Source organism: Xenia sp. Carnegie-2017, unplaced genomic scaffold (assembly GCF_021976095.1).
Source record: "Xenia sp. Carnegie-2017 unplaced genomic scaffold, XeniaSp_v1 HiC_scaffold_25, whole genome shotgun sequence".
NCBI lineage: Eukaryota > Metazoa > Cnidaria > Anthozoa > Malacalcyonacea > Xeniidae > Xenia > Xenia sp. Carnegie-2017.
Genome location: NW_025813488.1, coordinates 4,195,889 through 4,210,551, shown reverse-complemented (window position 1 = coordinate 4,210,551; position 14,663 = coordinate 4,195,889). Strand labels below are relative to the sequence as shown.

At 33.0% G+C, this 14,663-nt stretch overlaps 3 protein-coding genes across 6 annotated transcripts; 2 read left to right on the top strand and 1 right to left on the bottom strand.

The window, feature by feature from the left end:
* Positions 1–124: 124 nt before the first annotated feature.
* Positions 125–5,673, top strand: LOC124453045 (tRNA methyltransferase 10 homolog A-like). 2 transcript variants are annotated; one of them, XR_006950935.1, is made up of 11 exons: positions 125–552; positions 707–771; positions 1,091–1,188; positions 1,627–1,698; positions 1,828–1,902; positions 1,971–2,058; positions 2,295–2,353; positions 2,688–2,793; positions 3,049–3,208; positions 4,921–4,968; positions 5,592–5,673. XR_006950935.1 is itself a non-coding variant. In XM_047003741.1 (9 exons), the coding sequence occupies exons 1-9, from the start codon at positions 293–295 to the stop codon at positions 3,153–3,155; spliced, it is 930 nt and encodes a 309-aa protein (XP_046859697.1). In that variant the 5' UTR covers positions 126–292; the 3' UTR covers positions 3,156–3,236. The 2 variants fall into 2 exon arrangements, 1 of the variants encoding a protein (XP_046859697.1); XM_047003741.1 differs by lacking the exons at positions 4,921–4,968; positions 5,592–5,673 and having other exon boundaries at positions 126–552; positions 3,049–3,236.
* On the bottom strand, positions 3,653–10,184 carry LOC124453037 (transforming growth factor-beta receptor-associated protein 1-like). Of its 2 annotated transcripts, none has more exons than XM_047003728.1 (30): positions 10,021–10,184; positions 9,773–9,825; positions 9,601–9,694; positions 9,439–9,502; positions 9,323–9,357; positions 9,224–9,259; positions 9,087–9,143; positions 8,886–8,990; positions 8,740–8,811; positions 8,405–8,464; positions 8,156–8,319; positions 8,041–8,089; positions 7,852–7,944; positions 7,626–7,721; positions 7,422–7,526; positions 7,159–7,299; positions 6,907–6,951; positions 6,685–6,807; positions 6,546–6,616; positions 6,325–6,393; positions 6,184–6,256; positions 5,971–6,102; positions 5,796–5,896; positions 5,565–5,679; positions 5,365–5,454; positions 5,230–5,297; positions 5,086–5,164; positions 4,458–4,592; positions 4,283–4,338; positions 3,653–4,168 (listed from the first exon to the last, which is right to left on the bottom strand). In XM_047003728.1, exons 1-30 carry the CDS (start codon positions 10,093–10,095, stop codon positions 4,024–4,026), a joined length of 2,601 nt encoding a protein of 866 aa, XP_046859684.1. In that variant the 5' UTR covers positions 10,096–10,184; the 3' UTR covers positions 3,653–4,023. The 2 variants fall into 2 exon arrangements, with proteins under 2 accessions (XP_046859684.1, XP_046859685.1); XM_047003729.1 differs by having other exon boundaries at positions 5,086–5,161; positions 10,021–10,167.
* Positions 8,311–14,580, top strand: LOC124453039 (1,4-alpha-glucan-branching enzyme-like). Of its 2 annotated transcripts, none has more exons than XM_047003731.1 (14): positions 8,311–8,372; positions 10,624–10,705; positions 10,767–10,855; positions 10,948–11,114; positions 11,180–11,295; positions 11,367–11,719; positions 11,800–12,009; positions 12,237–12,480; positions 12,630–12,728; positions 12,807–13,042; positions 13,142–13,373; positions 13,707–13,837; positions 14,229–14,346; positions 14,437–14,580. In XM_047003731.1, exons 2-14 carry the CDS (start codon positions 10,652–10,654, stop codon positions 14,482–14,484), a joined length of 2,097 nt encoding a protein of 698 aa, XP_046859687.1. In that variant the 5' UTR covers positions 8,311–8,372; positions 10,624–10,651; the 3' UTR covers positions 14,485–14,580. The 2 variants fall into 2 exon arrangements, with proteins under 2 accessions (XP_046859687.1, XP_046859688.1); XM_047003732.1 differs by lacking the exon at positions 8,311–8,372 and adding an exon at positions 10,239–10,352.
* Positions 14,581–14,663: the final 83 nt, after the last annotated feature.

The following is a 14,663-nucleotide window of genomic DNA, read 5'->3' as shown; positions in this document are numbered from 1 at the left end:
CAAACAACGATCGCCAAGAAAATATGCACTATTTCAGGGGGGGGTAGACAAATTTTAGACGTATGTTGGCTGGCTTCGTGCAATCACGGGGCATTCTTAATGGTGTTATCATTCCAGTATATTTATAATTTAATGGTCCAGCTAGTAGGCCGGGCTTCTGTCTATCCCATTGAGTTCTATAATAGAACTCAATGGTCTATCCACGACATTGTTAACATGGCGGTCAATTTGAAATTTGCAATACATTACTTCTGCAAATCTTCTCTCACTTTAGTAAAAGTATAAACCGACGATGACCGATTCAACCACAAACAACGATATTGAGACGTCTTCTACTTCAAAGATTGGAGCAGAATGTTCAAGTAATCTTGAAAAAACTCAATTAAGTAATACTTGTTCGTCTAATGATGTATCTCAAATTTCTAACAACGATGAAAAATCTTTGGCAAATAATCAACTGGGAAAGATGTATTCCGATGGAAAATTGTCGAAAAGAAAGTTGAAACGGTTGAAGAATCATCAGAAATGGGTTGAAAGAAAACAGGAAAAAAAGTTGGTGTAGTTATTGTTGTATATAGTATGTGTATGTCCATTATGCTAGTTCATGAAAATGTGTATTTATCCATTATACCCACATCAATGGGGTCCATATTTTACCAATATTTGTACATGAGGTCAGTATTCATTGTTATCATGAACTGTACAGGTTGCTCAAGAAAGAAAAAATAAGAAAAGCAAAAGCAGAAGGCTTACCTGTACCTAAGTCAAGATGTAAGTCTTAATGCCATTATTATAGTTTGGTAATACAGAAACCGTATGGAGTTTTTGAATTTTAGGGATTGATGTGTACAGGCCACCAAGATGTGGGGAGGGAGTGGCAGTTCATAATGTGTATGAAAATTATTCTCATTGATATTTGAAGTATATAAGAACTCAAATCAAACATCAAATTACATTTGATGAAAACACTAGGCTATAATATGAAGGAGCTTAGTTTCAACATTAGATCACTGACCCATTTCACAAGAAACATGTTGCATATACAAGTGGGTTATTTTATATGTTAAAAATGGAATTTTATGACCTTTAGCTTCAAGGAGATGTGAAGTGAAAAAAATGGATTGTGAGGAAGCCTTACCAGTGAAAATTGCCATTGATATGTCATATGAATCATTCATGGACGAACGTGTATGTAATAGTTACATGAAGTGTATCACAGATGACAGAGCAATTGACATGATTTCTTGTGTTGTGTTTTTTGAAAAACACTTATCAAACATTGTATTTTATTTTGTGCAGTACTCATGTAAATTACCAATTTATTAAACTTTTAAGCAAGCACATTGTCATCATCATCATGACAATATTTTTCAATCCTGAATTCTGTGCTAAATTATTTGTTTCTTCAGATTGAAATATATCTCAAGTTTTTACCAAACAAACCAAAAGAAAATAACAGGCTGGAAGTGCTATTTTTAATTTCTTTTCCATTCATCTTTCATGAAAACAAATAGAGATTGACAGCATTTAAGATTGAACAGCTTTTGATTTTTATATCATGGCCAGATTCACGAATTCAAATAGTCTAGTTCTAAATGAAGAATACAAAATTTTTGATTTATATAGTCCATGAAAAAGCTGTTGAAACAAGTGAAAACGTGTTATGCTGTAAATAGAAAGTCTTCGAGGCCAATACAGGTGAAATGTGATATTTTAATTGCAGGACCAGCTTTTCAACCCTTTGAGAAAAAAATTTCATCATTTTTCAAATTGCATTCATTTTTGCTGATCTTTATCTTCAAAACGCACAATCATCGATTGTTTTAGTTTTATTTGACGGGATTTGAAGGAAATATTCAATTGTTGACGGAAGGAACATATCAGGAATACAAGAGTTGGGATGTAAGATAACGTGTATAACGATAAATTCATAAAAAAGAATGTCCTGTGAAAATTATTATTTAATTTAGATTCACATCAAAAAAGAATCATACATAGATGTATTTCACAAGGAAAATATAGTTTATCTCACGTCAGACTCAGAAAATATACTAGAAGGTAACTGTGTATTGTTAAAATATATTTAGTAGCTTTAAATAATTATTTTTATTACGGTCTAAAATTTATACGTTTATGTTTGGTTGACCAAAATTCCTAGTAAAATAGCCAACTTTGGATAATTATTGTGACGATCCATCTTAAATGCAATTGTGTAATTTTGAGTGTTTGCTTCACAAAAAAGGATCATAATTTGTTACAGTAAGTGCAATTTATTGTATTAATGCAACATTTAGATATTGACCTATCCAAAGCGTACATAATTGGAGGTCTTGTTGATCATAACCACCATAAGGTATGACAGAAATAGAAAACTTCGGTAATGAACACGAACATGCAGTGATAACTCACAAATAATGAAAATTACTTTGATTTTAATCGCATGATTATGATCACGTGTTCTATATTATCACAATTACGTGTTAATGATCGTAATCATGTGTCCGTAATCATAATCACGTGCTCCGTCAGCTTAAGCACGTATCTCTGTTCTTTGTTAGAATGAATGAACGTTTTGTTTCATCTTGCCTTTCTTGACCAAAGATGCTTGCACAAATGCATCAGTTGTAACAAATAGTGATATCAATATTTCCATTGTTGTGTTAGGCTAACTGATGCAATTTCTTTAGGGGCTTTGTCACAAACTTGCTGTTGAAAATAAAGTAGCGCATGCGCAATTGCCAATTAAAAACTTCGTGAAGATACAATCAAGAACCGTACTGACGGTAAATCATGGTTAGTGAAAGATCGTCTCTGTTCAATGTTCACACGTTAACTAGGAATAGAGTCTTTTTTACCGGGGGGTGCATGCATCTGTGCTGCAAACTGTTATCACATGTGAATATTGTGGATGTTAGCAACTATAAAGTGTCCACTTATGTGGTCAGCCTGCCTGTCAAGTCAAATTTTTACTAAGATACGAATGGCAGAAAAGTAAAAGGGTTTAATACTCTACATGTATACATTATTGTTTAAACTTTTTTTGTGCAGTTTTTGAAATAATCCTGAAATATTTGGAGTTGAAAGACTGGCAGAAAGCTTTTTATGACGTCATACCAAAACGAAAAGGGGTATCTCTGGTGGATACTAATGGATAAACATGAATAAAAGCTGACGATAACAATGATTGTTTTGTGTGATGATGTTAAAGGTTTGTGCAATAAAATATGTGAAATATGGCATATTGCTATTAGTTTAGTGAGCCCAATACGTAGCTATAAATCAAATGACATTTATTTGCTACGTTTTGATTGTTTTGAAAAAAACATGTGATATTTAAACACAAAACGTCATGCACTACCTGTGATGTGATCTCTGGTTTTGTTTTCATTGGACTAATCTAGTGTTTAAACTTGAGTCCTTTTATATATACGTAGTTCAGTCTAATGTTTTCATCAGGAGTGATCTTATGTTCAAAGTTTTGTCCATGTATGTATCATATGCTGTGGGCAGTTAAAAACGGCTTTTGGTATAAAATAATCTAGTATTGACTAAAGGACAAACTATACAAGTTGCGACTACTTACTAAATGGTAATGTGAAATTTATTGAGAAGAGTTTATGGTTGGACTGGTAATAAGAGATTGAAAACACAATTTGACGAATAAATGTTTCATTAATGTTATATCAAATTGATGGAGAGTGGATAAATATTTACATTATTGCATAAAAAAATTAATTTTTCGTGATATTAAGATTAGACAACCACAAAAATTCACAACTTAATTTCCCTCATTCAAAGAACAGTCATATACGTCGATATATTGATGTGTACAATATAGCTACATGTATATTATAACATGACAATATTATTTAGAGTCAGTATACACAACTAAAATAAATTCAGTTGCCCATCTCTATCATGCTTTACCAATATTAAGTTCTGCGATATTATTTAACCTATTAACAGTACAATGAGCAACAAAGTACAGCAGTAGTCGAGTGCCTTCGATAAATCATTTTGTTATCAAAGATCTTCGTTCATTGGAAACATTTGCCCAGTTACAGGACATAGTGTTTTGTGTTTTGCGCAATGAACATGTGTTATAATGTTATTGGGATATCTTGCCATATTGCTATCGTTGAAGGTACGGCGGCAAACACGACAATAACTACATTAAATATTCGTGTGAATCAAATATCGCTTATCAAGATGATGATTGTCTTGAATATTCAATTTTTCTCTGCTATATTCTTATGAACATGTTTATATAAAAAAAACTTACGTTTCGTCAGTTATTGTTACTGGTTTCCTAGTGCATTTAATGTAACCTTTCTTTGCCTGATAAAAAAAAACTGAAATCAATACAATTATTTATCTTTCAGGAATATTGGAAATTTTAATGTCATTGTACATGGATAAATAGCAAACATGATGACATCTTTGTGTGTTTGTCTTACTTTGATATTTTCAGCTCTCCTAAGGTTTTTTTGAACTTGACTATTTCTACTGGCGTGAAGACTTTCACGTGATAGACCGAGAAGGAACGGTGAAATTAATCTTACAGACCATTCATCTGGAATTATCTCTATCACCTATAGAAAATTATTTATAATGATGGATATTGATGGATAACTTGCTATGGAGAATTATTTATAATGATGGATATTGATGGATAACGTCCATTATAAAATCAGGTTCAACTGATCTTAGCATGACTCAAAAGTAACATCGTATGATACTTGTATAGTATATGGTTGTAAAAAGTTGTTAGTGTGTGGTTTTAAAAAATGTTTAGGTCTAAAAGATACTCTTGAGTAAAGCCATCAAAAATAATTTTTCTTTGACGTTTCGTCTGTTTTTCATTTATGAAGTAAAATGTTCATGTCAAAAAAATATTAATTGTCTGCTCGTGTTTTATAGGACATGAAAAATAAACTGATCAAGACCAGGGCAGATTGTCTGAAAGCGGTTTGTTACAGCTTGTCATTTATTAATGTCCCTTAATTAAATTGAATAGCACAATAGCTTCAGATAATAAGTAAAATGACGTAAATAATTTTCAAGTTTATTTAAAGTATTTTTTACCTTAATCGGTTCAAAATCTCGGATATGTGAGTTAAGTAACCTAACAGCGGCCACAACATGATCATTACTCCGTGCGCTGCTATATATAACCAAAATATTTTTCATTTCAACTTGCAACTAGAAAACACTGCGTGCAATTACTACCTGTTCGTGTTCAAATACACAGTAAGGAGTTGATGAAACAATCTCTTTCGATAAGCCGTTTCGCGATTCTAAAAACACGTCAGTTAATTTGTGTGGGTAAAATGTCTTCATTTAAGGTTATGCGTCTTGACTTACCTTGGAATAAAACTCACAGTAAGTCACGGCACCTTCATAGTCTTGTAATCGATGAACGTAAATTTTCAAAGCTTTTTCATGATGCTCTAGCTGCAGAATTCATTATTTATACGTTATTGTGTAAGATAAAACAGTTTAAATGTGAAATTCAAATTGATATTTTCCAAAAACATGTACAAAATTTTCATTTCTCTTCATACCCTGCCATACAAAATGGCTGATTCTAGATCCAATCCACTATCTTCAGAAATTTTTGAAAGCAACAGCGAAGCATTGTAAAGTGAAGAAAATTTCAACAATGATCGGAAAGCAAGCCTTGAAGGTAACAAAAACAATGTTTGAAACATGAAGAAATAATGTGAAACAATTTTTTCAATTTCATATTAATAGTACAACACCCTTAACCAGTATTACCATACATACATACATACCTTGCCTTGTCTATGTCATCTTTTGAAGCGTTTGTTTCCCTTATTAAAGTTAGAACTTCATCTAAGTATAATATCGCTAGACGACTATGATACCTTTCATTCTGAAAAGAAAAGAGTCAACATTTTTCCACGTTTTTTTTATTTGTGAACAAAATGTTTTAAAAGATGAACACACCTGTAATTTTCTATCATAAACTAAATATTCAAGGTACTTCTGAAGAGCCTTAGGAAATTTGCTGAAATATTCCATGACGTAGTCTATTTGTAGTTTTTTTGAAGTGTCATCAGGACTTCTTCCACAAAATATCTGCAGGGGGAGGGGGGAGCGAGAAACAATTTCATATTTTGAGTAAGTATTTATCCCACAAAAGAACCAAATAGTTCTAACCCTGACTGCCAAAGATTGATCTTTTTTCATTATCCATGGAACATAACGCCAAATTAATTCCTCGTTTTCAATACTAAAACATATAAAACTAAGCGATAAACTATATAACTCCGAACAAGTTTAAAAATATTTTGCTCTTGCCTCGTCAAACATTTTATGATCGTTTCTATGCCAGGAAAATTCGGATCTTCTAATTCTTTATCGACTAATCTAAAATGAAATGTTTTATTAAGTATATATGCACGTTTACTGTCGTGACCAGTACGTCAAAAATAAGGATATTGCTAAGAATACTTGTTTGTCGATATGAAGCTATATTTGTATTTTGTCGTAAATAGTCGATAAAACTGGATGATGTTTACCTAGTCCACAGTTGAAGAGCTTTTTCTTCGTAATGGCATGATTTATGCAACAAAGCAAGACAATGAAAACGCTAAAGATAACAACAATACGGCTGACTTTTACATGATTTATCCTCAAGTGTTCAGTGTCTTCGAGTACCTTATGTTTCTGTAAACAGTCTACACTATCTTCGTACGCGCATGCGTTCTCGTTACATATAAGATCTTGTAAAATGGGCGAATTTTCTTCCGCGTAAAGTTTCAACAATGCCGTGTCAATTTCCTTTGAGAAAAATATTTTTTTATGCAAACTACTTGTCAATAAACTAGCTTATATTACTTCCAATTTAGTTGTAATATTGTTTATCCTAAAGCAACATACTTCTTTGATAAGATTATAAACTTTTTCAGATCCTTTACTTTCTTCCTAAAATTTGAAAAAAAATTAATGAAGTAAATCAGTTTATTGAATGAGTATACCAAAACAACGATGCTTGAATTTTTATTTTCAAAAAGCTATTCAATTATATCAATGTTATAAACTAACTGTTTACTCTTTAGTCGAAACTGTAAAAAATCTTCTGGTAAAATTGATGCTTCTCTCTCTATATGTATGTGCATAAGACAAACTTACTAAGTATTCTAAGACGAAAATTTTTATCTTCTTTTCCATATCGGCGTCTGTACTAATTAGCTGTCTTATTTTATCTATTCCAGGTATTTGAGGTTTGAAGAGAGAATTGCTGCAACGCAACTCAGAAAATATTGCAATCAGCTAAAACAAACAAAAAGAACAAGCGGTAAATGTAAAGACTTTACAATGTTTCATAGTTTAGTATCTTCATATGTTTCTGATAAAAAAGACACTTGTGTGAATGTCGATGTGAGATAACATACCTCTCTTACATCAACGTTTCCCTGATGCATCAACTCTAAAGCTTGAGTGTATTTACCCTCCATTAAATATATCAAACCAGCTTCTTGTTGTGTTCGGGATAACAACTGTATATAAAAAAATTAACGTTATCATGTAACTATAGCCGCTTTAAGAATGCAGCGTTGTCTATTAAATCACTTGAGCTGAGATAATGAAAAGCGTACGTGTTTATCTCTAGAACTTCCCAACTCTGTCTGCATCGCTACTTTAGCAAGTCGTATTGCTTCCTCAACCTTTTTTGTTTTAAGTAAATTTTCGATCTGCATGTGGAAAATAAAAAATAACGCGGTATTCAACACAATTTTATAAGTACATTTATCTTCACGTTGATATTTTCGTGTCATTAAGTGTGTTTATAGCTACGAGAACAGTTGTTAAATAAGAACGTACTTGTTTTTTAAAAGTTATCTGGACGAGACAGAAGACAGACTTTTCTGTACATATGAACACTTTATTTTCAACACTACAAGTAAGACAGCCTGCCTAAATGAAGAAATAAACACTTTAATCTTCCATATTGTAAACAACTTGTAGTCTGCTCGAGAAAGATTCGTATTGAAAAAAATATTTGGAGTTTACCTGAAAAGGTATGACTTCTTTTATGGAGTTTTTATCAGATTCCAAAATACTATAACACATAGACTACAATATCAATGCCAGACACTAGGGGGGTAGATTAATCATTTCATTTTACCTATAAACTGTGATAGATGCACGACCAACAGCAATAACGTAGGGAAAAGAGTACCCAAGAGCAACAAGACCATCAGTCCAACTCAATGGTGGCCTTAACGAGGTTCCCTGTGATGTCACAAACATTCCTAAGATGTCCGTTGGTCCACTCAACAAGAATTCCTCCTGAAGTAAGGAATGTTTTACACCAGTTGTAAAACGGAAACATTTATTGAAAGGTAGGTTAGTTATAAAAAAGAGTTTTCTTTACCGTGGTAATTCTTGTGATTATTGGTTTATTTTGAGGTTCATAACTAATTAGTTCTTGCACCTTGTGGGGAGGAAAATAGTATAAATTTTTCGATGATCGTTCGTTTCAACTATGCATAAAACCTATGACAGGTCTTTCCACAGAAAGCCCATGCGTTTAATGCATTTTTTTCATTCAAGTATCAACTTAGTGTCTCATAGTTCCTTGGGTTATTTGTTGTTCGATCTTTTTACACGACGAATGTAACAGATAAATTGTAATGTGCCGTTTTGATACAAAAACACCAGCTTACGATATGAAAACGATGATTCTTCAACGTTTTTAATGTTTCTTACTTTGCTTGTGGGTATGTCGATGTTACAGTAAACATTTGATAAAGCAACGCAAACTGTGTTCCCGTTAAAATTCTAAAAGAAATTCAAGCAAGAAAAATTTTTTTTTTCTTGTGAAGCCAAGTGGTAGCTGATAATATAGATCTCACCATTTGAATCGGAGGTTCGTTGAGCGTTATTTCTCGCGTTGTGTAGATATTGTCTTCTGTTATCATAGCTATGTAGATTGCTTTCTTTCGTGTTCCAACGCAAACCTTTTGAACAAATATAAAAAAACAATTTTGAAACCGCGGATTTGCTAAAAAGCTCACTAAATCCAGTGTTCTTTATCAACTATATTCTCAGTTTACCTCTACTGCGAATGGATCAAATGATGAAGGATTGTCATTGCGTGCAATACAGGTAGCCTAAGATGATATACCAACATAAAAATGTATCTTGCATGAACTCATCAATTTACAGTGAAAATTTTCTATATTTATCATACGCCTTTCAGTTTGTCTTTGTATCCAGAAATTATCATCTAAAAAGAGTTAATTATCATTACACTACAAACTTCACAGTGTAAAGAATGCTTTATACCTACCTCCAAGCCCATAATACTGAGCAGGAACAAGACACCTAGGTTAGGACAAAAGTTGAATAAATCATTCCCCAGAAAGTTTATTACTGTATGCATTTACAAACAAGTCAAAAATCTACCATCACAAAGGACCAGCAGTCGGTTTATTGCTGCTGCTGTGAGTAATTGTTGTACGGGTTTCTTCTAATGAAAATAATTTATAACTATAATTTAAATATCAGTTGAAGATAAGTTTTGAGTTCTCCCATATGTTGACACAACATTTTTAATAAACCATTTACCAAAGATAGTGATTTGTATCCTTGTAAACTATATTCAAACACAGGTTTCCCAGATGGTGAGACATCATCTGCTATGATGTAGTGAATAATCAAACTAAAATTGTAAATTATGTGAAAGTTTGGTTATAATGAATCTGTTGTAGAAATTTTATCCAAAACTAACAGCAAATACCTGTCACCAGTTCCAACAAACAAATTTTGAGCTGCACAATCCAAACATTGCACCTTTACATAAATGAAGAAAACTTGTCAAATGAATTAAAATTTTTCATTCGGATAAATAGAACATCGTGTTTGATATTATCTTAAACGACAGGTAAAACAATTAGAAACGTACAAACATTAAGAGGAAGTAAAATATTCAAAAATTAATGTTCCTTCGTAATATTAAAATTTTATAAATATTAAATATAAAAATACCGTTGTCTTTGCTTTATCACCCATCAACTGAACACGATCTATAACAGAAACCAAGTCAAATGCATTGAAACTCATTTTTTAAGAAATTTTAGCAAAAAGCGAAATTCCTGCTGTAGGATCCGATTATTTGTTTATATTTATGTTTTGATAATTCATTCTTCAATTAGCGCCTAATTTATGAGCCTTCAAACTCAAAGAACAATGTTCAGTTGTTTTCACTTGAATGTAATGTGAACAGAAGGTGTGTGGTGTGTTTGTTGTGCAATATTCTTGAATCCAAATTTGGAATTTTTGCTTTTTGTCCGTCATTTTTTTTGGTATTTTTATTTCAAGTAAGTTAAGTCATTTATGATTTTTTGCATGCCTTTTTAAATTAAATAATTTTCTTGGATGTCGACAGTGATGCAAACGTGGCAGGGCAGAACACGTTGCTCACCGTGCAGATTTTGCAAAAATTCAATTGATCCCCGTACCATTCTGCACCAAGAGTTTTATAACAAGCTTTGTTTGACTGGATTTTCAATTTTTATGCGTGCACAAAGAGGACAGAGTAAATTTTGATTGCACCGTTTCTAAGAATTGTTCCAATTTCTAATTCTTTAGGAAAAGTCCATGGCGAAGATAAGTATTAATGAGGCGAACATCCAAAATTAGAGACAACCTATATATTCAGTTTATTGAACAGGTAAATGGTGTGTTTTATGTTATTGTGTTCATTCTAAACATTATGTTACATATCATCTTAGCTTAACATGGATAGCATTGTGCCAAAATTGTCGCAACTTTTAACAAGAGATCCCTATCTTCAACCGTACGTTGGGGAAATTGAACGACGGTATTTATTTTACTATAATAAAATTTATATGTTTGATAAAGGTTTACCATAGCATGCATACAAAATTATTAATTCTAGTTATGATAATCTAGCTATAAGATTTTTCAAGAAATATTGCAACAAATCAATGAGAGAGAAGGTGGAATTGAGCAATTTTCTCGTGGTTATGAAAAATTTGGCCTCACAAAAGAGCATGATGGCATAATGTTTAGAGAGTGGGCCCCTGGAGCCAATTGTGTTCATCTTGTTGGAGAGTTTAGTGAGTATGTGGGATCAATTTATGAATGTTTGCATTTATTTTGATAGATTAAAACACTGTTGTAGATAACTGGGATCGTGTGTCACATGTCTGTACAAGGAATGAGTTTGGGGTTTGGGAATTGAAGATTCCTAATAAACCTGATGGATCATCACCTATTGCTCATGAATCTCGAATTAAGGTAAAGAATTGTTGTATGCTAAATTTTACTAATAAACTTTTAAATTGCTTTTCTTAAATTTGTTTCATTAGGTGGCAATAACTAAACATGATGGTAGCCAGGTTGATCGTATATCTCCTTGGATATCCTATGCCAAACCACAAAAAGATACTGATTTATATGAAGGAATTTATTGGGATCCCCCTCAAGTTTATCAATGGCGGAATGCCAGACCTGCAAAGCCATTGAGTTTGAGAATATATGAATCCCATGTTGGTATTGCATCATCTAATCATGAGGTTGCATCTTATACTAACTTCTCAGAGAATGTTATCCCACGTATTAAGAACCTTGGCTATAACTGTGTAGAATTAATGGCAATCATGGAACATGCATACTATGCTTCATTTGGGTACCAAGTTACAAACTTTTTTGCAATATCAAGGTAACTTTTATATTGGCATATTTACATGGAAATCTCCCTTCTCAGCATCAGTATATTGTGATGAATATTCCTCTTTTTAGTCGTTATGGAACTCCAGATGAACTAAAATGTTTGATAGATACAGCTCATGGCCATGGTTTGTTGGTGATTCTTGATGTTGTACATAGTCATGCTAGTAAAAATACAATGGATGGTCTCAATCAATTTGATGGTACCAATGGTTGTTATTTTCATGATAATCCCAGGGGTTTTCATGATCTATGGGATAGCAGATTATTTGATTACACTAAGTATGTGTATTTATTGACCTTTGTTGAAATTTTTAATTTAGAAGAGTTTTTTTACTAATATTTTTGACCACCAGAGAAAAGAGCCTAATTTATCATTTAATGTTTGGTGATAAACATTGACAAGCAGTGAAAGTAATGTCATATTATATAATGATTTTTAATCAGTGACAGCAGCTTTTCAAAGCAGTTTACTTTATACAACAAAAAAGTTGATCTTTTTTTGTCAGGTGGGAAGTTCGACGATTTTTACTATCAAATTTGAGATGGTATTTGGAGGAATATAAATTTGATGGATTTCGTTTTGATGGCGTGACATCAATGATGTATCATGATCATGGTCTTGGTCATGGCTTTGGAGGTGATTATCCTAACTTCTATGATCTTGGAGTGGACACAGACTCTGTGACATATTTACAACTGGCCAATCATATGATGCATACTGTTCATCCTGATGTTATCTCAATTGCAGAGGTATGCTGAACTAAATTTTAACTGGACTGACCTTGAATCTAACCTGAACTAAATTTTAACTGAACTGACCTTAAATCTAACCTGAACTAAATTTTAACTGGACTGACGTTAAATCTAACCTTGACCATGGTGCAATTTACATTGCTCAGGATGTTTCTGGTATGCCTGCCTTATGCAGACCTATTGATGAAGGTGGTATTGGATTTGATTATCGCCTGGGGATGGCCATTCCTGATAAATGGATTGAGGTTAGTGAAAAAAGAAAATACACATCATCGAAATATTGCTTTTTTTCACCCTTCAAGAAACTTTGATGTTTTTTTTAGCTTTTGAAGGAGCGTAAAGATGAAGACTGGGATCTACAGGAACTGTATCATACAATGACCAATAGGCGTTATATGGAGGCAACCATTGCGTATGCTGAGAGTCATGATCAAGCTTTAGTCGGAGATAAAACCATTGCGTTCTGGCTAATGGATAAAGAAATGTATGATTTTATGTCGGTCACATCTCCTCTTACGCCAATTATTGATCGTGGACTTGCTCTCCATAAAATGATCAGGTTTGTACGCAATGTTTCTTTGCTCCGTCTTTAACTCAGGCAGACAAAAAGGGATTCATGGCATACGGCATTTGTCTGACTGTGTTTATTTTTCTCCAGGCTTTTGACTCACGGTCTTGGTGGTGAAGCGTACATGAATTTCATTGGTAATGAGTTTGGTCATCCTGAGTGGTTAGATTTTCCTCGTCAGGGGAATAACTCTAGTTTTCATTATGCTCGAAGACAGTTCCATCTTGCTGACGATCCATTACTTCGCTATAAATTTTTAAATGAATTTGACAAGGCCATGAATCATTTGGAAGAAGACTATGGCTGGCTGCATGCTCCACAGGTAACAAGGGATTTAGTCAATATGTCCAACTATCGTCAGATATGTATCTACAGATCCCCTATAATTAACGACAGATTTGTGAAGAATGTCCTGTTATTGTGAGATATATATACCTACAGATCCCCTATAATTGACCAGATTTTCATGAAGAATGCCCTATTATTGTGAGATAAATACCTACATATCCTCTATAATTAACGAGGGTTTCGTGAAGAATGTCCTAACATTGTAAGGTAATAATTAAAGATTCCGTCATACATCTCCCCACATTGTGAACATCATCATGAGATACTTGTTCGTTGAGCTTGTGAAGGAATATAGCAATCGTTTCAGGGATATGTGAGTACGAAACATGGTGCTGACAAAGTGATGGTGTTTGATAGAGCTGGTGTTGTGTTTATCTTCAACTTTCATGCCACAAACAGTTATCCTGATTACAGAGTTGGAGTTCCCGCCTCGGGAACGTATCCATTCCATTATAATAACTATTGTTTAGTTTAAACTTGAACGTATTTACTGCTTGCTTAATGGTCCGGTTTGTTGTTTAAGACCTAATTTAAAGACTAGATCACGCTCAAGTCCTGTTCATAGATAGTTGAAATTCCACTGCAATTGCACAGGCTCGAATTTAACGTACAATTATTAGCAGGTGGCATTTACGTTCCATTTATTTTTCTACGAAGTCATCCAATGAAAATTAGTAAGCATATAAATGTATAAAACTAGTCTCAGAGTCTGACAAGACTGTACGGACGGAAAGCGACCTGGGTATTAGTTGTGGCAAAATGTGTATTTCAATATTTCTGAATATTCTCTTCATTTATGTTATATTGTCCTTAACCCAGGGGCTTTAAGATACAAACTTGTTCTGGATTCAGATGCGGAACAATTTGGTGGGCATCAAAGAGTTCAAGCCGGTTGTCAATATGCTGTTGATGAAATGGAATTCAATGAAAGACCGTACTCTTTACAAGTAAGCTTTAAAATAATCTTCACGTTTTTCTTAATCTCCTCACTAAGTTACGATTGGTTTTCATCTTATTATATTTTTTGTCATTTTTAGGTTTATATTCCATGTCGTACTGTTCTTGTACTAGCGCCAGCCAAGTAATGATTATACAAAAGAAGTTCCTCTATGGGTTCTTCTGGATTTTAGTAAAAGTTGGAAATATAATTGTAGATCAAAGTAAAATACCATTGCTCATCAGCCGTCGTTTCATTTTAATTTTTTTTTTTCATACGGGAGCGGGTGATTAATATGAAAGAATTATTTTTTGTTCGTTTGACTGT

Bases quoted from the DNA above. Each gene is read 5' to 3' on its own strand.
- LOC124453039 (XM_047003731.1), top strand. From the start codon at position 10,652: ATGAGGCGAACATCCAAAATTAGAGACAACCTATATATTCAGTTTATT. The intron at 12,481-12,629 runs GTATGCTGAACT...TACATTGCTCAG, and splicing joins ATGTTATCTCAATTGCAGAG to GATGTTTCTGGTATGCCTGC. The intron at 14,347-14,436 runs GTAAGCTTTAAA...TGTCATTTTTAG, and splicing joins AAAGACCGTACTCTTTACAA to GTTTATATTCCATGTCGTAC.
- LOC124453037 (XM_047003728.1), bottom strand. From the start codon at position 10,095: ATGAGTTTCAATGCATTTGACTTGGTTTCTGTTATAGATCGTGTTCAG. The intron at 6,808-6,906 runs GTATGTTGCTTT...TTTTTCTCAAAG, and splicing joins TTTATAATCTTATCAAAGAA to GAAATTGACACGGCATTGTT. The intron at 6,617-6,684 runs GTACTCGAAGAC...TGTTATCTTTAG, and splicing joins ACTGTTTACAGAAACATAAG to CGTTTTCATTGTCTTGCTTT.
- LOC124453045 (XM_047003741.1), top strand. From the start codon at position 293: ATGACCGATTCAACCACAAACAACGATATTGAGACGTCTTCTACTTCA. The intron at 1,189-1,626 runs GTATGTAATAGT...TGATTTATATAG, and splicing joins AATCATTCATGGACGAACGT to TCCATGAAAAAGCTGTTGAA. The intron at 2,794-3,048 runs GTTAGTGAAAGA...TTTTTTGTGCAG, and splicing joins CGTACTGACGGTAAATCATG to TTTTTGAAATAATCCTGAAA.